The sequence below is a fragment of the Mustela erminea genome, chromosome 7 (genome assembly GCF_009829155.1).
Source record: "Mustela erminea isolate mMusErm1 chromosome 7, mMusErm1.Pri, whole genome shotgun sequence".
Classification (NCBI taxonomy): domain Eukaryota; kingdom Metazoa; phylum Chordata; class Mammalia; order Carnivora; family Mustelidae; genus Mustela; species Mustela erminea.
The window spans coordinates 128,671,176-128,696,142 of NC_045620.1; the positions used below are offsets into that span (position 1 = coordinate 128,671,176).

General features: G+C 37.7%; 1 protein-coding gene across 3 annotated transcripts in view; it reads left to right on the top strand.

Annotated features, from left to right (window-relative positions):
- Window positions 1–24,967, top strand: part of SMC6 (structural maintenance of chromosomes 6) — a 76,011-nt gene that overhangs the window by 16,106 nt on the left and 34,938 nt on the right. For 2 of the 3 annotated variants that reach the window (XM_032353248.1, XM_032353247.1), the window contains 12 exons: window positions 4,159–4,295; window positions 4,900–4,961; window positions 8,613–8,693; window positions 10,362–10,463; window positions 14,517–14,636; window positions 14,736–14,834; window positions 17,641–17,787; window positions 18,065–18,153; window positions 18,331–18,495; window positions 19,129–19,307; window positions 20,449–20,653; window positions 23,732–23,846. In XM_032353248.1, coding sequence (XP_032209139.1) covers window positions 4,159–4,295; window positions 4,900–4,961; window positions 8,613–8,693; window positions 10,362–10,463; window positions 14,517–14,636; window positions 14,736–14,834; window positions 17,641–17,787; window positions 18,065–18,153; window positions 18,331–18,495; window positions 19,129–19,307; window positions 20,449–20,653; window positions 23,732–23,846 — 1,501 coding nt within the window. The remainder of the gene's footprint in view (window positions 1–4,158; window positions 4,296–4,899; window positions 4,962–8,612; window positions 8,694–10,361; window positions 10,464–14,516; window positions 14,637–14,735; window positions 14,835–17,640; window positions 17,788–18,064; window positions 18,154–18,330; window positions 18,496–19,128; window positions 19,308–20,448; window positions 20,654–23,731; window positions 23,847–24,967) is intronic. The other variant, XM_032353249.1, reaches the window with a different exon arrangement.

Sequence of the window (24,967 nt, forward strand, 5' to 3'; positions counted from 1 at the left end):
ACCGCAATTCAGGATGAGCTACATCAGGATGGTGAGGAGACAGCAGTTAGTGCCCAGTAAAGTTGTCCGTGTCTCTCCTTGTACAGGTGTTTTGAGCAGTTATTATGGAACTTTTCTCCTCAGCCATAGTATTTTTTGAAAAACTTGCCTTTTTTTATCCAAATTCTGTCACAACGGGATACCAGTGCCTCCAGAGTTCTAACAATACTAAAGGTGTGTAAATACAAGGAGTAGCTAGGAATGAAAAGAATAAAGTAGATGTTTGCTGTAGATCAAGAGAGGTATTTAATGATTCAGAGAGGAAATATACATAGTCACTTTATTTTTATTTAATTTTCTATTTGTTTAGTTTAATTAACATATAGTTTCTTAGTTTCAAAGGTAGAATTTAGTGATTCATCAGTTGCATATAATACCTAGTGCTCATTGCATTAATTGCCCTCCTTAATGTCCGTCAGCCAGTCAACCCCATCCTCTCACCCGCCTCCCCTCCAGCAACCCTCAGTTCGTCTCTGTTGTTAAGAGTCTGTTATGGTGGGATCGGGAGGGAGGCAAACCATAAGTGACTCTTAATCTCACAAAACAAACTGAGGGTTGCTGGGGGGAGGGGGGCTGAGAGAAGGGGGGTGGGGTTACGGACATTGGGGAGGGTATGTGCTATGGTGAGTGCTGTGAAGGGTGTAAACCTGGCGATTCACAGACCTGTACCCCGGGGGATAAAAATATATTATATAGTTTATAAAAATAAAAAATTTAAAAAAAAGAAATTCATGGACATTTGTAAAAAAATAATCAATGGATTATTTTTAAATTTTTAAATAAAAGTCTAATCATTGAAATTAAAAAAAAAAGAGTCTGTTATGGTATATCTCCCTCTCTGTTACCATTTTATTTTTCCTTCCCTTCCCCTGTGTTTATCTGTTTTGTTTCTTAAATTCCACATACGAGTGAAATCATACAATATTTGTCTTTTTCTGATTTTTTTCACTTAGCATAACATCCTCTGGTTCTGTCCATGTCATTGCAAATGGCAAGATTTCATTCTTCTTGATGGCTGAGTAATATTCCAATGCATGTATACACCACATCTTTATCTCTTCATCTGTCAATGGGTGTCTGGGCTCTTTCCCTATTTTGGGTAGTATGGGCATTGCTGCTGTAAACATTGGGGTGCAGGTGCCCCTTCAAATCACTGTGTTTGTAGCCTTTGGATAAATACCTAGTAGTGCAACTGCTGGGTCATAGGGTAGCTCTATTTTCAACTTTTTGAGGAACCTCCATACTGTTTTCCAGAGTGGCTGCACCAGCTTGCATTCCCACCAACAGTGTGAGATGGTCCCCTCTTTCTCTGCATCTTCACCAACATCTGTTTTCCTGAGTTGTTAATTTTAGCCATTCTGACTGGTGTGAGGTGGTATCTCATTGTGGTTTTGATTTGTATTTCCCTGATGTCAAGTGATATTGAGCATGTTTTCATGTGTCTGTTGGCCATTTGTATGTCTTCTTTGGAGAAACGTCTGTTCATGTCTTGTGCCCATTTCTTGACTGGATTTTTTGTTTTTTGGGTGTTGAGTTTGATAAGTTCTTTGTAGATTTTGGATACCAGGCCTTTATCTTATAAGACATTTGCAAATATATCCTCCCATTCTGTAGGTTACCTTTTAGTTTTGTTGACTGTTTCCTTTGCTCTGCAAAAGCTTTTTATCCTGATGAAGTCCCCATAGTTCATTTTTGCTTTTGTTTCTCTGTACTCACTTTATTTTTTAAATGTTTTCATGAGGTACATTCACTTAATACTAGGTAATCATACTAGCTAGTGAAATAAAATATTTTTTCTCCTTACGGTAGGCCAGTTGCCCTTCCCCTACTATACTTCAGTTAATGGTTTTCAGCCTTGAGTATTTATTAAAACCAACTCAGGAGCTTTTAAAAATCCTATTAATTACAATTTTTCAGGAACGTATCTGTCCTAATTATGTATTTCTGATTTAAATACACACCCCCCAGCTTGGAGTAGTTGAGAAAAGGTGATTTATTAGAAAGATTCAGAGATATGTGTCTTAGAACCTGCAGGGAAGAAGTACAATTGGGTCTCATGAGTGACTGGAACTGAGAGAGCTCAGCACCAAGTATTACCTGCTCTGGGCCTTTCTGTTTTGTGTCTCTGCCTTTCTGTGTCTTTGTCTGTAGGCCTCTGCCTGCCATTCCCTTCTTTTAGATCCATGCTGCAGCCCCTCTGCTGTCCCACCCCGCCTCACCCCCTCACTTGATGGGCAATGCTGTGTTTTACTCCCTTCCCTCTTTCTCCTTATGACAAGTGTGTGGGTTTGTAAATGTGTTTCTCTCATCTCTGGAGTATGTGTTCTCTTCCTTATAACCTATCCAGGTCTTTGTTACTCTGTGTCCTTGTGTGTGCACTCACTGACCTCTTACTGCCCTTGTCTGTGGGGCAGTGCATGGAAGGAAGGGCCCTTACTTTCTCTTCGTCTCAGATTCAGTGCCAATGTCTGTGGGTGTGTCTGTCTGTCTTGGTGGTTTCCCAGGTTTCTCCATTGTATGCTTTTGCTGCTGTCCTCTGGTCAGGGGGTAATGTCGCAAACTGGTTTCTCTGGTCCTCAGAGGCCTCAAGGAATCACCTGCTCTTGACTTGGTTGTGCCTTCATTTGGATTTGTTGATAAAACTTTTCACTATGAAGTAATCTAGATTTATGGAAGTGTTGCAAAGATTGTAGAGTTTCCTGTATGACCTTCATCTAATTTTCCTTAATATTGACAGCTTAAGTAACAAAGTTACTTTTACCAAAGCTATATGGTTCACCTTGGTATTACTGAGGAACCTATAGACCTTATTTGAGTTTTACCAGTTCTTCTTAATTTGAATTCTTAAAGAAGAGAATCTGTTTCAGTTTGTGTCAGATTTCTGTATTTAGTTCAGTCCCTGGGAGACAGGGTGGGGACTCACTCATGTCTGCTGAGCCCTGTCTTTCTGCTTGAGCACTCCGGGAGAAGAGGGTGAGAAGATGAAACCTTTGAGTGTGCCTACTGTAATTTAACCAGCTTATAGTAAAGTTTATTTTGAGTATGTTTTTCTGCAGTTCCTACAAATGGGAGCACTTTGGGAATATGATTACAAATTCATGAAAACAAATACTATTAAAGATTTTATTTAATTACCAGTTGAAGTAGTTTCACATTAAGGGACTTTAGGATTTTGACAGATGTTCGTATGAGCAAGGAAAAAAAGAATTGTCTGCTTTTATGTTTAAGGAAGTTTTAATGTATTTAGTAATGTACCTCATTAACATTGTCTTTCTACTAATCTTACTTTAACAAAAGTAGAAAAATAAAGATTGATATTTTTTCCCATAATGTATTAAAATATGTACTTCTTAAAGAAGTTTTAAAAACTTCAGAAATAATTTTTCTGTAACCTGATAAAACTTCAATCATTTGTTTCTTGATATCAATATCATTTTTTTTTTCATTTTTTTTATTGCCAAGTATTTGAAAGAATAAAGTTGCTTTCTTGGATGCTGATGCTCTTAGAAAATATTATTATTTCACCATAATTGTTACTTAATCATTCTTAAAGGTCTGCTGTCAGTGTAATGCTTTGTTATGTAATTTAGAGTAGTCAGGCAGTATAGTAATACTCATTGCTCATAGGAAAATGTATAACTTATCTACATGACTTGAAACAACCAAACTTAAATGGTTTTAGGGCACCTGGGTGGCTTAGTCGGTGAAGTGTCTGACTTCAGCTGAGGGTCCTGGAATTGAGCCCCACATGGGGCTCCCTGCTCTGTAGGTAGTCTCTTGTCCCTCCCCTTCTCTCTGCTCCTTCCCCCACTCGTGCTCTCTCTCATTCTCTCAAATAAATAAATAGAATATTTTAAAAAGTGGTTTTTATGTGAATGTGGTATTTCTATTATAGATAAGGTAGTCAATGTTTTTGTGCCTTATTCTTAGCTTCACTTTTTTGTTAGGTGTGGTATCTTCAGCGTTGTTCTGTATAGCCTGTCAGCCATCAATCGCTTGTGTAAAGCTACTTCACAAATGAATTGGGCAAAATACTTTAGAGGTTTTGAAAATTATAGTAACCTAGTATTGAAATTGCACTGTGCCTTCATGTGACTTAGCTTAACCTTCTTGCTTCAGTTCAGCAGATATCTCAATAACATTACGGAACAGAGGAGATGATGCCTATAGAGCAAATGTGTACGGCAACTCTATAGTCGTGCAGCAGCACATCAGCATGGATGGAAGTCGGTCTTATAAACTAAAAAGTGAAACAGGTTTGTTATGAGTGTCTTTCCAGTTCATATAACATGCAAGTAAATATTCAGCTAGACAGAATACACAAAGTGATTGCTCAGGTATTCATTGAAAGGGAATTTCCTCTCAAACTCTTGAAACCTCTCTCTCATGTGATCGGTCGGCTGCATGTATGACATACACGGGATGCTGTACGGACACGCACCCACAGGTGTTTGACCCCAGGACACGTACGGCAGGACCACGGTTATCAGAGCCTGGGTCCCCTTGAAACGAGCTGCGCTGCTTTGTTCTCACCTGCGGGCCTCCGTCCACCCCCGTAGTTTTTATCGCACATGGAAAGGGGGCTTAGCCAAGGGTGGAAAAGGACAGGAAGGAAGAAGCGAAGCCATAGATGAGAAGGAAAAGCAAGTGTTTCACTGCAGGGGGAAGAGGAGCACTGTCCCTGCGTCTGCTGCTGCTTCTGCCGTGTGCCTGGCCGCCTGCGGCTCTCTCCCATGTGTGCCTGTTCTTAAGGACATAATAAAGTAGTTAATATTTGTATTTGCAAATGAGTGCTTATTTTTTTCTCTCTATTTTTACCCTAGAAACAGTCTGGTCATTTTATGTATTTCTCTTATCCAGGTACCGTGGTTTCTACTAGAAAAGAAGAGCTGATTGCGATTCTTGATCATTTTAACATACAGGTAATTGCTAAATTTTCACTCTCATGTGATTTCATTCGTAGTGTCGAAAGAATTAAAATGGGCTCCTGTGAGTAAACTGACTGTAGGACAAACATGTACAACTATTGTTAGCAGCGTTGCTTAAAATTTACTAATTCAGCAGGAATTTTCAGTGCCTAATAGAACACCTGTGATTTGAAAGAGGAGTCAAGAACATCTAGTCTATACTGGTACAGGCTAAAATAGATGTTAATAAAGGCTATAAAGTTTCTTTGCTTTCTGCGATCCTAGTCAGAATAGCATCATAGTTTTCTAAATGCAGTGCTAAATTTTTGTAGAAAAATTTCTAGAAACATAAAGCCTTCTTTATGTATAGTTTTGGAGTTCCTGATCATACCTAAGGAGATCAGGCTCCAGTCCTTTCTGCTAAGATACTTCGAATAACTAGAAGTAGAGCCTGTAGTCTTACTAGTGCTGGAATTGTCTTTGGAGGTCATCTAATTCATCTTTATTTTCTAGGTGATAATAGAACTGGAAAAAGTAAATTTACCCCTACAGTGGTCTAGGCATGGTTGCTGGTTGAGCCTGGCTGGGGATCTGTGCATCCTGTTCCATTCTAATATACCACCCTGCCTTAGTTACTCCAGGATGAAGAACACCAAGACTAGTCACCAAGGACAAAGAATAATTACGAATCTAGGTCTTTTTTCCAGCTTCGTTTAGAACAAAGCTATCCAGAAGATCTTTCTCTGATGGTAGAAATATTCTGTATGATGCTGCTCAGTGGGCCAGCCACTAATATATTGCTCTTGAGCACCTGAAATGTAGGACTAAGAAATCAAGTGTTCGATTTGATTTAATTAAGTGTAAAAAAAACTACATGTGGGTAGTAGCTTGTATATCAGGCAACAGAAGGTTAGAAAAATAATTATTAAAATCTAGAAAAAAGCAGATGCGTCAAATAAATTTGAGACTAGAATGCAGGACAATTTTTAAGCAGAATCAAGAAAACCAAAAGTGTATGGAATTGGGTGTTTGGGAGCATCTTGAAGGGCATCCAGTAGAGTTCTCACTGTCCATATTTACCCCCCTGTCCCTCCAGCAGGTGCTTAAGTGGATTGTGGTGGAGAGATCACTTGTGCCTGAGACTTCTGAGTCCTTCTGCGCACAGCTCCATCAGGAAGTTTTTATTATGGAAAAGTTGAATAAAGCCTGTTTCTCTAAGCTCCCACTTCCTTGGGGAATATAAAAATATGTTTATTTCTTTTGAAATATTTGAAGATTGTTATCATAACTTCTTTAGTCCTTTTCTGGTATGCTGCATTTAACCAAAGGTTCGGGTTCATTGATCAACATATGGAAGGCCTAGAGCTACATTAATCTGTACAGTAACCACTCGCCACATGTAGGTATTGAGCACTTGAATGTGGGTGGTCCAAACTGACATGCACTACAGTGTGAAATACCCACTAGATTTTGAATACTTAATGCAAAGGAATAATCTCATTTTTATTTAGGTATATGTTAAAATGATAATATTTTAGATTAGAATTATTTTATCTGTTCTTTTTTTAAGATTTTAATTTATTTATTTATTAGAGAGAACACAGAGCTAGAGAGAGAGAGAGAGAGAGAGAGAGAGCATGAGCAGGGAGGAAAGGCAGAGGGAGAGGGAGAAGCAGACTCTGTGCTGAGCAGGAAGCCCTATGCAGGGCTCCATCCTAGGACCCCGAGATCATGACCTAAGCCAAAGACAGATGCTTAAACTACTGTACCCCCCAGGTATCCCAGTTTTACCCATTTCTTTTTATATTTTTAATGTAGCTACTAGAAAATTTAAAATTATCTGTGTGATTTGCATTATGTATCTATTGGACAATGATGACCTAGAATAACCCAGAGAGAGGAGGATATTTAATGTCTTTAAGTACCTAATTTTATTTGTCCTCTGTCCCCTTCTTCTTCTTTTTTTTTTTTTTTTTTTTTTGAAGATTTTATCTCTTTATTTGACACAGAGAGAGAGATCACAAGTAGGCAGAGAGAATGGGGGAAGCAGGCTCCCCGCTGAGCAGAAAGCTCCATCCCAGGACCGAGATCATGACCTGAGCTGAAGGCAGAGGCTCAACCCACTGCGCCACCCAGGCGCCCCTTCTTATCCTTTCTCTGAAGTTTACCTGTTTGTGCTTGCTTTTTGCTTGCTCTAGTCTTAACAGGTAAAGCTGCAAGATTCTTACGTAATCGCTAGACTATTAGGAACTAGGAACCCTATTTCAGGAACAATCAGAAAGATGTAGACAAAAGAATATAAATTTTAGTGAAGCTACTAATTCAAACTTGGTTAAAATCTCTGTTGGTAAAGCTAGTGCATTAGGTCTTATTTTTAAGAAGTCAGACGGAGTGTGAAATTAAGATACAGAGCAAAAATACGTGGCAGTCTGGTCTACCTATATAATGATAATAATAAAGTAACGTAGAGGTTTCTTTATAACCCTATAAATGTTTTTGTTATCTTAGAAGAGGACACCCAAAATTTTACTTAAAAAGTATTTGTGCTATTGAAGCGAGCACAAAATTTTATTTTAAAGGGACGATTTTTAAACCATTGTTATGCTAACAAAGTACATTTAGCATCTTACAGATGGCAAAATGACAAAGTTTAAAATTTTTTTATTTAGGGGCACCTGGGTGGCTCAGTGGTTAAATACCTGCCTTCAGTTGGGTCGTGATTTCAAGGTACTGGGATCAAACCCCATATTGGGCTCCCTGCTCAGTAGGGAGTCTGCTTTTCCCCCTCCCTCTGCCTCTCCTGCCCCACCCCCTGCTCATGCTCTCTGTTCCTCAAATATATAAAACCTGAAAAAAAAATTTTTTTTTTATTTTTACTCGTCCTACATATTCTGTAACTTGCAAATGGGATTATTTTCTAATACACAAATTACTTTCTTACTAAAACTAAAGATACCAATGAGTAATGATCTCGAATCTTTCTGAAACAAGTTTCATATATATATGTTTTAAACTTTCTCCCCTGTGCTTTGGTTGGTTACTGTACTTTACCATTATATAACTATACTTTAGCTTGTTAGTTATAGGTAGTGCAGTTCAAGCAATGGCTTATTTAAAATGATTCCTTCCCCAAAAGGTAGAAATGACTTCAGCATTTCTGTTTATTTTATAATCATGAAGAAATAATAACAAGTGGAAAATCTGAAGAACTGCTGTAAGAAAAATAAACACTACTTGTCATCATAATTCTGATTAGAAATTAGTTGGACTTTCTGTATTCAGTTGGAGAAACTGACTTGCCCAGGGCTACATAGGGCCATGAAACACAAAAACCCAAGGCAGCTGAGGGCTTTACTCACTGTTGTCTGATTATTAACCAGTAGCATAGGAGTGAAATTCTATAAAACAGGTAAAAGAAATATGCCTGTGCCCTCACTGAGTGGCAGAATAATTTTGTATACGGTATTTATTTTAGTATCATGAAGTAATGAAACCTTTTCTTCACATTAAGAAGTTCTAATATTTTTTCTTTGTATATTTACCTAAATACTCTAACCTTAGCCTTCTTGATGACACCGTTGGTGAATTGTATGCTATATTTCAGTTCATTTATTTTTAAGGTGTTAAAATGAAATATTCAAAAATAACCTCTCTTGTTTGTTTCAGGTGGATAATCCAGTTTCTGTTTTAACACAAGAGATGAGCAAGCAGTTCTTGCAGTCTAAAAACGAGGGAGACAAATACAAAGTAAGGAGCACCAAAGGAGATAGGAATTTATCAAAAAGAATACATTTATAGATAAACCATATCTACCGAACATGACTCTTGCTCACATAATAAATATTGAGTTGGGTTTTTTTTGTTTTTTTTTTTTAAGATTTTTATTTATTTATTTGACAGAGAGAGATCACAAGTAGGCATAGAGGCAGGCAGAGAGAGAGGAGGAAGCAGGCTCCCCGCTGAGCAGAGAGCCCAATGTGGGACTCGATCCCAGGACCCTGAGATCATGACCTGAGCCGAAGGCAGCGGCTTAACCGACTGAGCCACCCAGGCGCCCTGAGTTGGGTTTTTTAAAGCCACCTATTTACAGTAATACTGTAGAACTAATTTAGGGAAGGTCTAAATATGATGGAAGTATAATTTTCTTGGTAAATTCTTGTTTTCACTTTTTGGCTTTTAATTCTGAGAGAATGGATTATTCTTTTTTAAAAGTTACTGTTATTTTTTTTTATTGTGTTATGTTAGTCACCATACAGTACATCGTTAGTTTTTGATGTAGTCTTCCATGATTCATTGTCTGCGTATAACACCCACGGCTCCATGCAATCTGTGCCCTCCTTAATACCCATCACTAGGCTCCCCAACTTTCCTGGAGACCATAATCTCTCATGATTTGTTTCCCACTCCAATTTCTCCCCCTTCATTTTTCCCTTCCTTCTCCTAATGTCCTCCATGCTATTCCTTATGTTCCACAAATAAGTGAAACCATGTGATAACTGATTTTCTCTGACTTATTTCACATGACTTCAACATTTCTCCAGTTCCATCAGTGTTGATGCAAAAGTTGGGTATTCATCCTTTCTGTTGACTGAGTAATATTCCTTTATGTATATGGACCACATCTTCTTTATCCATTCATCTGTTGAAGGGCATCTTGGCTCTTTCCATATTTTGGCTTTTGTGGACATTGCTGCTATGAACACTGGGGTGTACATGGCCCTTCTTTTCACTACATCTGTATCTTTGGGGTAAATACCCAGTAGTGCAATTGCTGGGTTATAGGGTCTATTTTTAGTTTTTTAAGGAACCTCCTCACTGTATTCCAAAGTGGCTGCAGCAACTTGCATTCCCACCAACAGTGTAAGAGGCTCCCCTTTCTCCACAATTTCTCCAACATTTCTTGCTTCTTGCCTTCTCGGTCTTTGCCAGAGAATGGATTATTTTAAAATTAATCTTTAAGGAAATTCAAGGGAATGATTGGCCATACATAATAACCTTTAAACTATAAATTATTTAGAAAGCTTACAAAATATTTGATGACGACTATTGCTATAACTTTTGAATGGGTTTCATTATTTCCTTTTCTAAAAATTCAAGATGTACCAAGATCAAGAATAGAGATGTTTTCTTTTTATTCATATTTGTTTAAAGAATGAAAGAATCAGTGAAAATGAGTTTTCAGGATGGTATTATTCTTACACCAGAAGTGTTTTCTTAACATGGGTTTTTAAGAGCTATTGCAAACGAATGTATAGATATGAACAGAGTATATTAAGTAAATTTTGTGTGTGAAAACTTGAGTGTGTTTTTAATATCTTTTTACATAATTGTTCAAGTATTTTTGGAGACCAACAGATTTTTTTCAGTTCTGTGGAAATTTACAAACTCCTAATTGTGTTTTTCTTATTGATACAGTTTTTTATGAAAGCAACCCAACTTGAGCAGATGAAAGAAGATTATTCATATATTATGGAAACAAAAGAAAGAACAAAGGAGCAGATAAATCAAGGAGAAGAGGTTTGTAAATACTTAATGCAGATAGTTTTGAGATCAGTCAAATTTATGTAGTACTTATAAGTGGTACTGTATAATTGTATACCTGTCTGGAGGTGTGTATCTGTATAAAACTAAAGACACTTTCATACACTCTATGAAATACAGGACATGTGGTTTTTACATTCAGGGCATGTATCAGCCTTTACTTTTTTGTTTTGGCATAATGGGTATGTACACGTTTTCCTCTGTTAGGCCATAAACTAGAGGACAGAGCAGTATTTTACAGCTTAAGCCTTGATATATGACTAGTTGGTATTACAGTAAAGTATCACTAATTCCCACTATATGTAATTTAAAAAACTATAATATTTCTTTTGAATGCAAAATAAGCACATGCCTCAAGTTGATAAAAAGCATAATATGCATTTGTCGTTATCTGTGGTAGATAACTCTTTCCTCACACTGGGGGAAATGTTAACATTCAAGCACTGGTGACTTGGTAGCACCTGTGACATCAGTACTCAGCAGCTTGGCAGCTGTGTATACTTGAGTGAATCTGAAATTACTCAAGCCAGTGTGACTTTCTTAAATTTGGTTTTACATCTGCTATATTTTCTTCTTGTACTTTCATCAGATTCCTGAAGATCCAACCTTCTCTATGCTAATCAAGGACCTCAAAATCATAAGGCTTACATTTCAGCTTTTTCTCCTGTACATTGACTCTCACCAATTATTGTGATTCTGTATCTTGTTCTTTAGTTGCCTAATCAGTTTTCTAAAATCAGGGGAGCTTTCAGCTAGTTCCTAGCTTGTTCTTTTGACACAGAATTGTGCTAATGATTGACCCAGGTCAGCTTTATTTGGTGCTGCAGTGACCCTTTTACTTTAGGTTTTCAGGATTGCATATTTAAAGTTAGGTCTGTGGTTGTATGAAAACTCTTAACAGCAAGGATGGATATATTTATTTTTATTCCTCACATTATCCCTTCAAACCCAGGATAGTGGTAGTGTGCCAGGAGGCACACTATCAACTATAAGCCACAGAATTAATACAACACAATTTCTTGGTGTATGGTGTTTTTGGGAAGAGGAAATATTTGCATATTTTAAAAAATGATAGCATATGTTTTACTTATTATTTTAAAAATAATAAATCAGGACTTTGAAAAAATGTATTTGCTTCAGACAGCTGGGGGTTGAACACCCACTTTCTCTATGGTATACTTTGTTATCAACTACTAAAGGTGTTTTGATTATGAAGTTTAAGAACTGTTTCCCTGTATCATGTAGCAGAATTCCTTATATATAATAAGCCCATATAAGAGCTTTTTTTCTAATTAATTAATGTCTTATATTCTCAAAATAAGCTCTAGACTTGAATATTTAAATCTGTAGGAAATAGTATGTGAAGGTTATATAGAAACTAGAAGGTGTTCAGTCAACAAAAACCAAGTTCCAGCACGTGCCCCCTGGCATTGTGCGTTGTCTATGGCCATATGACGGCAAATACATATCCGGGTTCTGGGGTCAGAAACCTAACTGTTCAGCAGGAAACATGTAGTAAATACCAGAATGGGGGGCCCTACTAAAGGACTTGTGATTAGATTTGTACAAAAGCATTTCAGAGCGTATCAGCAGTGGGGGTAGAGACATGGGAGGGGTGTCGTCGTTAAGGATGGTGTCCAGGGTGAGAACTGAGGGATGAACCATGCCAGGGAAGGGATGGAGAGAGGAAGGAAGGGTGTGGGTCCTGGGGTAAGAGTGTGGCAACGTCTTGGGCAAGAGAGTATACGGTGCTTTTAGAAAGTTGAAAGAATTCCAGATTGGCCGGAGTGCACAAGGGTGGGAATGAAGAGGCCAAACTGTAGAGGGCCTTGTAAACCTAAGAGCTGTAGAACACGTGAAATGGATGATTGACTAAATGAGTATTTGTAATCTGTGGAAGAGAGTGAATCGCTGTAAGGAAAGAACTAATGTAGAGAGATCAATAAAGAGTTACCATTGTCCATAGATACAATGATGACGTAAGAGTAGTAGCAGGTTAGTGGAGGGGAGTTTTGAAATGATTTGAGCAGATGTGATTGTGGGACAAGGAGGAGTGAAATTGAGACAGAAGAGATAACAGAGGTGACTGACTGACCTCCAGTGGATGAACTGAGCTGTAGGCTGTTTCTTAAGATAGGAATCTTGGAAAGAGGAGCAATTTTTCTTTTCTTTCTTTTTTTTCTTTTTAGAAAAATGATGAATTTCATTTTGAGCACATTAGTTTTGAGGTGCTTACAAAACATCCAGTTGGACATATGAGTGAGGAATTCAGAAGTCTGGCTTCAATAAAAATTTGAGACTCATTAGTGTATTGTTGGTGTGCAAGTTGCAGGAATGACTTAGCTTGCTGAGAAGGAGAGGAAAGTGGATCTGGGCCTGAGCCATGAAAAACGCTCATGGAAGCCACAGAGACCAAGAGAAGAGAATTTGAGAAGACAGTGGTCAGTGGCAAGCACCACAAAGTTTGACAGATGCTCCCTGTATTTAGTGACCTAATCTGCAGAGAGGCCTGTGACAAGAGAAGTTTCAGTAGTGGTGAAAGCAGAAGCCAGATTTGTGGGGCTGAAAATATGAGAAAATGGAAGAGAGATAACTTTCAGAAAACTTAGGGGAGGAGAGGTGGAGGAGGTGCCCAAGCATGGGTAGTGGCGGTTTTGTTTGTAAATGGGAAAGATAAGTGAGTAAAGACTAAACATGATAACAGAAGGAAGTCAGTGAAAAGGTCCAAGTGGAAACAAAGATGACAAGATAGGCATGAAAAATGAACTAATTCAGACCTCCTGAGAAGGCAGAAGCTGGTGGTTGGATCCAAAATATGTAGGTAGGAGATGGGGGCTGGACTTCAGTGTCAGGAAGCCCCCTCCTCCTGCTTTAGATTTGTAAATGAGGTTGGTGGAAGTTGGAGAGAGTTTCCTCCGATGGCACTAAGTTCTCTGAAGTAGGAGGCAGTGAGAATGAGTGAGGAATTAGGGTGATGGGGGAGTATGAGGCTTGAAGAGAGTGATAATGGATTGAAATAATTCTGGAGAATTGGGAAAGTGACTGATGGGGACATATTAGATCCACAGTGTGAGGCCCTAGTTGAAGATGGTAAGCACGGATGAAGTGGGGAGGCCATCTGCCCAGGTGTACAGAATCTAAATCACCTCAGAAGCTGTTTTAATGTCATTATATTTGACACTTGTTTGATGATTTATACTATTAATTTAATTTTTGGAGAGCATGTGTATGCATACAAGCAAGCAGGAAAGGGGCAGAGGGATAGAGACAGAGAGAATCTCAAGCAGTCTCTACCCAGCACAGAGCCCAGGGAGATGGGGCGGCAGCAGCTCAGTCTCATGACCCTGAGATCATGACCTGAGCCAAAATCAAGAGCTGGAAATTTAACCCACTAAGCCACCCAGGTGCCCCTGATGATTTTATTTATTAAGGAGAGCTTAGATTTAAAAAAATTATAAATTGGGATGTCTGGCTCAATTGATTGGGTGTCCAGCTCAATTTCAGCTCAGTCTTGGTCTCAAAGTTCTGAGTTTGGGCCCTATGTTGGGCTTCACACTGGATGTGCAGCCTACTTAAAAAATAAAGTAAATAAGTAAATAATTATAACTTACTTGGCTTTTAGAAATAAATTTCTTATGTGTCTTCCATTATCTTTGGAGTGAGTACTGGGCATACTTTGCCCAGAAGAACATACCAGTCTCTCTGTCGGATATAGAGTTGAGAGAAATGGGAAACTGAGTTTTGTGATTTGTCTATACTCGTCTTAAACCTTTTATTCCTTTGATCTTCATTTGATGAGTATTTGGCCATTTTTATAATGCAGAAATTAAGAAAACAATTACACCTAATAAAAGTATACCAAAGAACCAAAGGTACTTTTATTTTTACCTTGAGGAAGTCATTCCCTTGCATATCGTTTTTAATACTTGTTAAGGGGGTGCATTCAAAAAATATATAATTGCTAAAAAGTCTTCTTGTCTTTTCAATATTGATAAGAAACAAATCCTTTTTTTTTTTTTTTTTTTAAAGCGACTTATTGAACTAAAACGCCAGTGTTTGGAGAAAGAAGAACGTTTTCAAAGTATTGCGGGTTTAAGTACAATGAAGACTAATTTAGAATACTTGAAACATGAAATGGCTTGGGCAGTGGTAATTTTTTCTCTATTAATCACTTATGCTTTTAATATGTAGAAAATATTTGGTTACAGTCACTCTTAGATGTGATTTACACTATAATTTCTTTTTTAGGTCAATGAAATTGAAAAACAATTGAATGCTATCAGAGATAATATCAAAATTGGGGAAGATCGTGCTGCTAGACTTGACAGGAAGATGGAAGAACAGCAGGTAATTGTTTTTTTAATACAGATTTAGCAGTTTAAATCATACGAGATTACTGATATTAGACCTTTTTTTTATATTAGACCATTTTAAAAGACCTACAAAAAGAGCAGTTTCAACCTATATATTTATCTGCTTGAATTTATTACTTAAATGAAACTAACATAAACTTTTGCTCAAGTACTAAAGTGGCAACTCTTTTTTACTTACTTATTTTTTTTACCTTTAATTTTTTTAATCTGGTGAAAGGGCTGTTAGGCAGCATAAGCAGGGGGAGGGCCAGAGGGAGGAGAGGAAGCCAGAATCTCAAGTAAACTCTGAACTGAGCATCAAGCCTAACATAGTCCATCTCACAGCCCCAAGATCATGACCTGAGCCAAAATTAAGAGTCAGATGCCCAACCAACTGAGCCACCCAGGCTCCCCAGCAACTCTTTTTTAAAAGGAGTATTGTGTTTGGACATGATTAGCCAGTTGAGCCCGGTGTTAAAACACCCTAAACTCATGCATGTGGACAATGGTATTTTCTTATCAACCAGCGATGCTACAATATGAAGCTTTTACTCTTGTGTTCATTGGGCGTATCAACATATAAAAAGTCTTGAGGTGCTAGGATAATAGTCAATTAGAAAGCTAAGTATCATGAAGTTAACATTTCAAAACTAAGCACAGTGCCCAGAGATTGCTACCAGAAATTTGAGGGAACTAAAGTTTGAGGGCCCAGAACCATCAGAGGATTTCATGTAGGTGCAGCATGTGTGGGACAAGTTGTTAGGTCTGTTAAGGTTAATTTCAACCTGAGATTTAAGATCCCAAGGGGAAGCTATGCTATTTATGTATGATTCAAGAGTTTTCCACTTGGGATAGAGGTAGAAGTTGGTTGGATGGTAAATAAAAGCAGTGATACTCTGTTAGGGCTGTCCACAGGGACTTTTTATCATATAGCCGATGCACTCACTGTTCATACTTGCCTTTTCATTCTTTGTTTAACAGCTTTATTGAAGTATAATTCATACATCGTGTAATTCACCAGGTTAAAATTTGCACTTGAGTGGTCTTTTAGTATTTCACAAGGGTATGTAGCCCGCAGTGCAGAGTTCCTTGCCTTTTGTCATGCTAGAAGTAGAACTCATAGGCTTCTCATTTTTACAGAAGCTCTACTTAGTTAAGTGTGGCTGACTTAACCTGTTAGTATTTTGTTCTACTTAAGTGTTTTGGGCCCCCAAGCTTAGTTTATAATATAGAATGTAATCTTGCCCACATTGCTTTTTTATAGTAAGCAGATATATTTTCTTCCCTTTAAGTGTTATTCATCCATCAAAAGTAAGAAATAAATATGTAAAAATAACAGAAAAAGGCTGAATTTCTTATTCCCTCTTCAGGTAGCAAATGGAAGTTCAGCCCCACTCACCTTTTCTCACCTCAGATTTTCATTTTTCTGAGAATATTCTGGAATTTTTTTCCCACCAAATTCTCCTTATCCTCATTTCTTAACTCTCATAGAGGAAGATCTTAAGTTATTTTTCTCTTTAGATAATCTCCAACCTAAAAATGGAATCTGGGGCGCCTGGCTGGCTCAGTCAGTAGAGCATATGACTCTTGATTATGGAGTTGTTAAGTTTGAGCCCCACGTTGGGTGTAAAGATTACTTCAAAATAAAATATGTCTTTAAAAAAAGTAAAAAATAAAAAAGTAATTAAATCCAGTCTGAATTAAATGTAATAAATGTTCACGGTTTTTCAAATGAGAAAAGGAGGATCTTGAGGCTGGGTGATACTTCAGTTCGGCAGGCCTTTGGCCCACTTAAGCATTTGGGCACTCTGTAGTAAATGGTAAGTTTCTGGAGGGTAAGAACTGTCTTGTTTTATATTTGTATCTTCCTACCATGTCTTACATAAAACCTTTCATGTAGTCTTACGCGTGGTAGTTGAGTACAGAATGACTATTAAGTGGAAGGGATATGAAGAAATAGTGTCTGCTACACTATCTGACTCATTAAAAAGTTTGCTAATCCCTGATCCAGACAGTTCTCATATCTGTTTCTTCTAATCCATTCCTATGGTCAGTGTCCCGTCTTGGTTTCTGATTCATTTTGCTCTGGAATGTTACCTCTTTACTGACGCTGTTTCTTTTCATTTTCCCTCTACCCTGCATGTGCTTCCAAAGTGACTTGATGTACAGATTTGGTCATGTCTTGTCTCCCTGTGCTCTGGAGGGTTAAGTTGTAAGCTGATTGTTAGGAAATTCTGGGCCTTTCCATGCTTTGGCTCAGTTCCCACCACTACCCTCTCAGATTAAGCTCAAATATTTTCATTGCTGAAAGTTGTATTAGTGCCTTTCTGCATGCTTTCCCATCTGCCTCTAACACCTTTCCCCAGCCTTTCTGCTGGTACATATGGATTAATCTTTCAAGTCTCAGATCTAATGCTACTTCTGCCTTGAAGGCATTCTTGACTTTTTCTGGCAGACCTCTGGGTTCTTTCCCTGGGTTTCCACAATTATAGACATAGCCAACTTAAGCATTATTATATCCAAACTATGATCAATTTAAGCAGTCTGTTCTTCTGCGAAATTTTGTCTCTCTCTGTTTGGTTTTGTTACCTGCACACCGTTGTTACTCTTTGTATCCCCAGAAGATAGCACATTTGTTGGATAACTAAATGTAGAATTAAAAATTGTATTTTAGTATTTCATGTAATTAAGTTTGCTTACCTGATATCTTGAGATTATTAAGAGTAAAACTAAGTTTAAATTTTTTTTTCTGTTTATTGAATAAAAGTAAAAAACACTCCAACGATATTATTTTCTTAAAGGTTAGACTTAATGAAGCAGAAAAAAAATACAAAGATATTCAAGATAAATTGGAAAAGATTAGTCAAGAGACAAATGCAAGAGCACCAGAATGTATGGCGTTGAAAACAGATGTTACTGCTAAGAAAAGGGTCTATAATGAAGCTGAGGTGAGAGAAATTTTCCAACCTGGAATGTTAAATGCTGCATATCAAATACAAATACTGTTCATTTACTTTTAAAAGTAGAGTTATTGCAATTAGATAGAAATCTGTGCTGCTTTCAGACTTTAAAAAATAATGGTTTCATATGGCCATTTATGTACTTTGTTTTAAAAATATATTTTTGCCTATATTTAGCCGCCGATACGAAGATTTGGCAAAAGTGGATTTGAATGGGATTAATAAATTTTTTTATCTTCCCAAACTGTGTCTAATGTTTTTTCAGGTTTTATATAATCGTTCTCTAAACGAGTATAGAGCATTAATGAAAGATGATGAGCAGCTTTGCAAAAGAATCGAAGAACTAAAGAAAAGGTAAGATGGTTACTTTGCCGTGTTCACGATTGCCTCATTTTGTAATACAGCCAAGTTGCAAAGTGGAGTATTATATTTTTCATATTATTTCTAAAGGAATTTTATCACATAGCTTTGTATTTTTTAAATGTTAAGTTTTTCACTTAACATTTTCCATTTTGGATTATTTATTGTTAGTACCGATCAATCTTTGGAACCTGAACGATTGGAAAGGCAAAAAAAAATATCTTGGTTAAAAGAGAGAGTAAAGGCCTTGCAGGATCAAGAAAGCTCAATAAATCAAGAGATTGAACAGTTTCAGCAAGCCATAGAAAAGGACAAAGAAGAACGGATCAGAATTAAGTAAGTTTCAATATCCCTATAATGATTTTTTTTCAATGACTTGAAAATCAGATGGTTTGGTCTTTATAGAAAGAGAGAAAACATGTTTTATTATGGTTGTTGTTTCTTGTATTGAATAAGATATCTTTTAAAAATCACTTTTCCGGGTGCCTGGGTGGCTCAGTGGGTTAAAGCCTCTGCCTTCTGCTCAGGTCATGATCCCAGAGTACTGGGATCGAGCCCTGCATAGGGCTCTCTGCTCCTCGGGGAGCCTGCTTCCTCCTCTCTCTCTGCCTTCTTCTCTCTCTGCCTGCCTCTCTGCCTGCTTGTGATCTCTGTCTGTCAAATAAATAAATAAAATCTTAAAAAAAAAAAAAATCACTTTTCCCAGACTTTTATAACACTTGTAGAGCTGGGCCATTTCTGGAATTTCTAATCCTCATTCCCATGGCATCATTTCTTTTTTTGTGCTAAGTTTTAAGGACTTGAGACTATTTTTTTCTAGTAACACCATCATTTTCAAATAAAGAAATCTGACTTTAGTCTTTAGGGTAGCTGAGTCATTCACTGATATGCAGGTGTTGGGGGGAGAGGCTGGATATTTCTGTATAACTATATCTCATATCTCTTATGTTTTTCACTTTTATTTTTTAGGGGAGAAGAATTAGATGTCAAGCATACACTGAGCTATAATCAGAGGCAACTGAAAGAATTAAAAGATAGTAAAACTGATCGACTGAAAAGATTTGGCCCTCATGTTCCAGCCCTTCTTGAAGCAATAGATGATGCCTATAGACGTGGGCTTTTTACGTGTAAACCCGTGGGCCCTTTAGGTATTTGTCACCATTTGGTCAGGGTATAAGAAGCATTAAAAATAAGGTTTTATTTTCAGAAAGGGTCTATTGAATCTAGTTTTAAAACTTATCAAAAAGGAACATAAGTGTATGTGGATTTTAATTGTATATATTTTAGGATACAGGGATAAAAATCACTTTAAACTTTATAATTTCCCTTTTGCATTTTTAAAGCATAAGAACTTAGAAAAAGGAAAAAAAAGCAAGAGAACTTAGGAAAAGGAAAAAAAAAAACTATTGAGTTGAATAATCTGATCTTTTTTTCCTGAATGAATGAATAAACGAATGAAATAATTTGAAAATAATTGGTTAGTCAGAAAATCCAGTGGCAATAATAGAATCAGAAGACCTCTCACTACCTGAATTTTATGTAACCTTTATTAAATGACTTATTTTCTTATTTTCTGTTTAGGTTGGAAAACATTATTTCTAAGTCCTTTTTCAAGTAAATCCTGGGTTTATTGAATTATCCCTATTATACATGAGATTAAATAATATATGTATCTGTTGAATTCTTCTGAGGAGTTATCTCTAATTGTGTAATATTGTTAAGTGAAAATGATGCTGTCAACATAAAAATGCTTTGTTGTTAAAGTATTGTCTTACTGTGTTAGTACAGCATTTCACGCAGTATTAAGTATTACAGTAAAGTCTGTTCATATAAATGATATGTACCTCTATACCAGGATCTGTTTCAATGGATGAGGCATTTCCTCATCCATTCCTGAAATACCAATTCCTGGTATTTTCCTCATCTAAAAATACCAGTGTTAATCAGTTTTACAGAAAATAATGAAGAATCTGTAAACCTTTTGGTTTACTTTCCAAAGTGCCATTCGGAGGCTCGAGTAGTATACACTTACACTGAAAAACCTCTGTTGGTTTACACTGGAGTTACTGGGGCAGTTCTTTTCACAGGATTTGATGGGTTTTCGCCCCAGTGTATCCAGTGGATATGTGGGGATCTCCCATATAGTTAACATAAGATCTATAATGTCATTTAAGCTTCTTTATGTGAAAATATTTTGAAGTCACTTATAAACGGTTATAAGAAGATAGTTACATTAATATTTCAAAATAAGTATTTATGGGCCTTTTAATAATTTTCTCTTGCCTTTAGGAGCTTGCATTCATCTTCGTGACCCCGAACTTGCTTTGGCTATCGAATCTTGCTTAAAAGGACTTCTGCAGGCCTACTGTTGCCATAACCATGCTGATGAAAGAGTTCTTCAGGCCCTGATGGAAAGGTTTTATTCACGGGGGACATCACGACCACAGATAATAGTTTCTGAGTTTCGGAATGAAATGTATGATGTAAGACACAGGTGAGGCATTGGTAGCTAAATGCCATTTCTGGTTTGGTTAATGTCCAAAATCAGAAAGAATTAAGACATATTTACCGTCAACTAAATCTGTAGTACTAATTGATGAAATTTCATCAAGCCACTTCTTTAAGTTCAGTCTAGGCAATGGAGACACCTAGATAAATAAGACATGCTCCCTGCCCTTGAACTCCTTAAACGAGGTCTATTAATGGGCGTCAGGAGAGGGGAAGAGATGTGGTGTGGCATAGAAATTATACTGAGGGAAGTGATATAGACCACGGCAAATTAAGGGGTATGTGGGGCCGGGGTACTAAGGAAGAGCTTTGGCACTCAGCACTCACAGTTCAACTCTCAAGGTGCTTTGCAGATTCCATAAAGAGCTGTGGTAGTTTTCTTTGATAACCCCAACAAACCTTCTCAAGGACACAGTATCTAAACTGGCCTCTTTGCTAACTGCTGATTGGCTAGTCACTTTACTTTGAAGTGTAGTACATATTTTCCAGTTTATTCTTCATCAGCTTTGATCAAATTGGATCACAAAATGCAAATGTAGTTCAAATGAGAGAGTTTAATTATGTTATACATTAGTGGGCAGGTTGGCAAAGAAGTTAGAGAAAAGAGGACAAATGATCAGTCTTCGAACCTGATGAATTTGTCAAGTGACAGAGAAGGGTTAACTGCCTTGTAAGCAAGAGAATTCTGCGTGCAAAACGCAGAGTGACAAGGCATAATAAATTATTCTGCAAAAAATAGCATTTGCATTGTAGATAGCAAGGGGCAGGTTAAAAATGCTATTTAGAGGGTGCCTGCATGGCTCAACTGGTTGTGTGTCCGACTCATGATTTTGGCTCAGGTCATGATCTCAAGGTCATGAGATCAAGCCCCGTCTGGGGCTCCACGCTCAGCAGGGGCTCTGCTTGGGACCCTCTCCTCCTCTCTCTGCCCCCACTCTGCTTGCGCACGTGCGCGCTCTCTCTCTGTCTTTCAAATAAATAAATAAATCCTTAAGAAAATAATAAAAATGAAAGCACTATTTAGGTCAAAATCAATAGAACTTGTTACTTGAATGTAAGAGAATGTAAGAATTGAGGATGACTGCGAGGTCTCTGGCTGGAGTGACTCCTGAGCAGGTATGCTCGTAACTGTTTTAGGAGAAGTATAAGGAAAAAGTGGGTTTGTCAGAAGTGGATGAGTCCTGTTGTGGAATTGCCAGTTTTGAACTTTGAGGCTAGAAATGAGGATTTGGGAGTTCAAGATAAACTATTTTCCCTGTCTGCCTGAAAATATGACCCCAACGTTTCTGGCTCTGGTTACTGATTTCTAAAACCTGATAAAAGTGAAATTTCGGTTGTGCTGCCAGACAGCGTTGCTTATGGTAAAGATGTCCCCTGACGGGCTAGCTGCATCTAGAGTGAGAGACCTCTGATCAGCTGGTAGAAGGCCAGTGTGCTGACTCACAGGTTTTCCTGCGGGGACCTTGGAAACTGTCCCCGGGAGATTGCTGGGAGATATCGGCCCCTCTGAGGAGTATCCTCCTGCACCAACCACATACTTCGGGCTCCAGGGACGGGGGTCCTGAGCAGCTGCCGGGACCGCTCCATGACCCGCTGCACAGACTCCCATGAGTAGGCACGCCTGGCACGGCCCTCCTGGCACGCCGTGTTTCCCGGCCTCCTAGCAGTGTGTCATTCCGTGAAGGGCTGCGGGGTGAGCTCCATTTGTGCAGCATGAGGTCACTGCTTGGAAATAGGGGAATCTGTGTGCTGAGGACGAGGGCCTCAGCCATTGGGTAGGTTTGGGAGAGAGAGGAAGCAGAGCCGACATCCGCTCAGCATTCAGACACCCGTGGTGGCTGCGGGACTCTTACCTTTTTAGTAAGTTTGAGGAGAGAATGTGTACTGTTGGACTAATGCTCCATTTGGATTTTCTAGAGAGAGTGGTTCTTACAGAAGAAGAGGGAAGCCCTTGAGAAAGTGCTGCTGGGAAAGTTCATTTGTTCAGTGGCCGTGAGGCCAGGGAGCAGCTCTAGAGATCTGCCAGTGTGGGCAGAGAGCAGGTTGAACAGGCGCGGGAAGCGGGGAGGGCTGTGGCTGGCTCCTGGTGACAGCGGGAAGTCGGAGGTCAATGGCACAGCTCCAGGGCATTCACCCTTCAGAGTAGTTTGCAATTACGCTGAAGTTCAAGTTAATGGCATGGTAGAGGAAGTCGGATGTTGACAGAATATCGACAGGTCGGGTACGTTTAATATTCTCTCAACTTCAGCTGCCTTTGCAGACGTTTTGGAGGGGTGATTTTTGGTAAAGAACTTTATCAGTATATATTGTGATTCCAGCACTAAATTTTAAAATTGGGCATGTTATTTTAATGTGGAAAAGAGCAGGAAAACACCCTTGGAACATGGTGTATCAGGCTCACATTACAGAACCTCAGCAGAGGAGCCTGGTGTAGTGTGTAGCTCCCCAGGAGATCTAGGAATAGTTTCCTTTCCTCTTAAAATGGGCTTGTTCCCTCTGAAGTACAGGCTGCCGAAGTGCTCGGCCTGCTAGCCGCCCATAACCATGTCTGTCTGCGTCTGTACGTCCTGTCCTGCTTGGCAGAAGAGACGCTCTTTCTCTCAAAAGCTCTTTATTCTACATAGGCTCTGAACTGCCTGCTTTCTTGCCTGGTTTGTTGGACTGCTTTTTTTAATTATTTCACCTCTGTTCTGAACCTTAAACTTTCCTGCTCCATTGACTTCTCTCCGTTTTAAGTATCCTAGGCCAGTGGTTTGCCTCCCCCATCTTAAGAACAAACTCCTTTAAATTAGAGAATATTATTATCAATCTCATGGTTATTATGAGGATTCAATGAGCGGATACTATTTATAATATTCTTAGAATGCCTCGCACATAATATAAATGTTCGCTATTTAAATAAAATTCACCTCTTACAGATGTTTTCAAATGTTATCAGTTATTTTCAGTTGTCTTATCTATAGTCACGCATTAAAAAGACAGATGTATATAAAATTAAAGTTTGAAAGTACTTACATATTATTAATATATAATTTTTTAGTACTTACATATTTTTGTCTCCTAGAGCTGCTTATCATCCAGAGTTTCCAACAGTCCTGACAGCTTTAGAAATAGATAATGCAGTGGTTGCAAACAGCCTGATTGACATGAGAAGCATAGAGACAGTGCTTCTGATCAAAGTAAGATAAAATGCTTGCTGAACTTTGTATTACTTTTAAATTTCCAAAACTGAAGTTGGTTCTATAAATTCCTCTTCTTAGTCTAGTCTATAGTATGAAGTTGTTAATATGTTTTACCACTGTACTTTTACCTCATAAGAAGCTATAGAATAATACAGAACTGGTTTTTGCGTTTTCTGCCTGAGGGAACTTTTATATTTTTGGCTATTCCTCAGTACAACTGTATTCACAAGTACATATTATTTTGGTGAATGATGCTATAATTTTTGTTACTCATTCTTTCTTGATTGGCTGCCAAATCCATTTTTTATTTACCCTTATAGATAAGTGGATTATTATCCTAATTTTTAAACAAATATTCTACTTGATATTTTATGAGTTCATTATCTTAAAACTTTATTATAAAATAAATCAGTATTTACTTTTCATCTATTTATGTATTTTTATGAACTTGTTGGATTAGATTGTCCAATAAGAAGGAACAAGGAAATTCAAAATAGATCTAATCAAAACAAACATAATAGAGTTTCTTTTCCTCATTAACAGAAACTGAGAAATAATGGTATCAGTAATTTAAATGTATATACAGTATATGTGTTGCAAAGTCATATTGTAATTACTTGTGGTTCTTGCTCAGTTATATTTTAGAAGGATCCTTGAAAGGAAATAATGAAGTCCTCTTGTCTGTCCTCAGAGGTTGGCGGGGCCTCCATAAAGCCTAATGCTTATTTTACTTCTTTTAGGGCTGATTTCCAGGCTTTCCTTCACATAATTCAGTATCTTATCTTTTCTTGCCATTTGCTGTTCACTCACATCTTTCTTTTCAGGCTGTGAAAGTCATTTAGAAAAAGTAAGATTTGTATGAACTCTGTTCTAAAGTAAATATTTTCATGTGAAAATGTACTTAAAATTTTAACTCTAATGGATAGCAGCATTAGAACTTAAATCACTTTATCATAATGCCTTGCTTACTTTGTTGTTCTAAAAGTTGTCAGTTTTAATTCTTTGAATTAATGAAGGTTGTTTTTGAAGTTCTTTTTTTAACTTTCTGGAACTATTTTACTTATGTTTAAATGTTTAAGTAAAAATACTTGAATCTTAAAATAATGATAGGTAACATT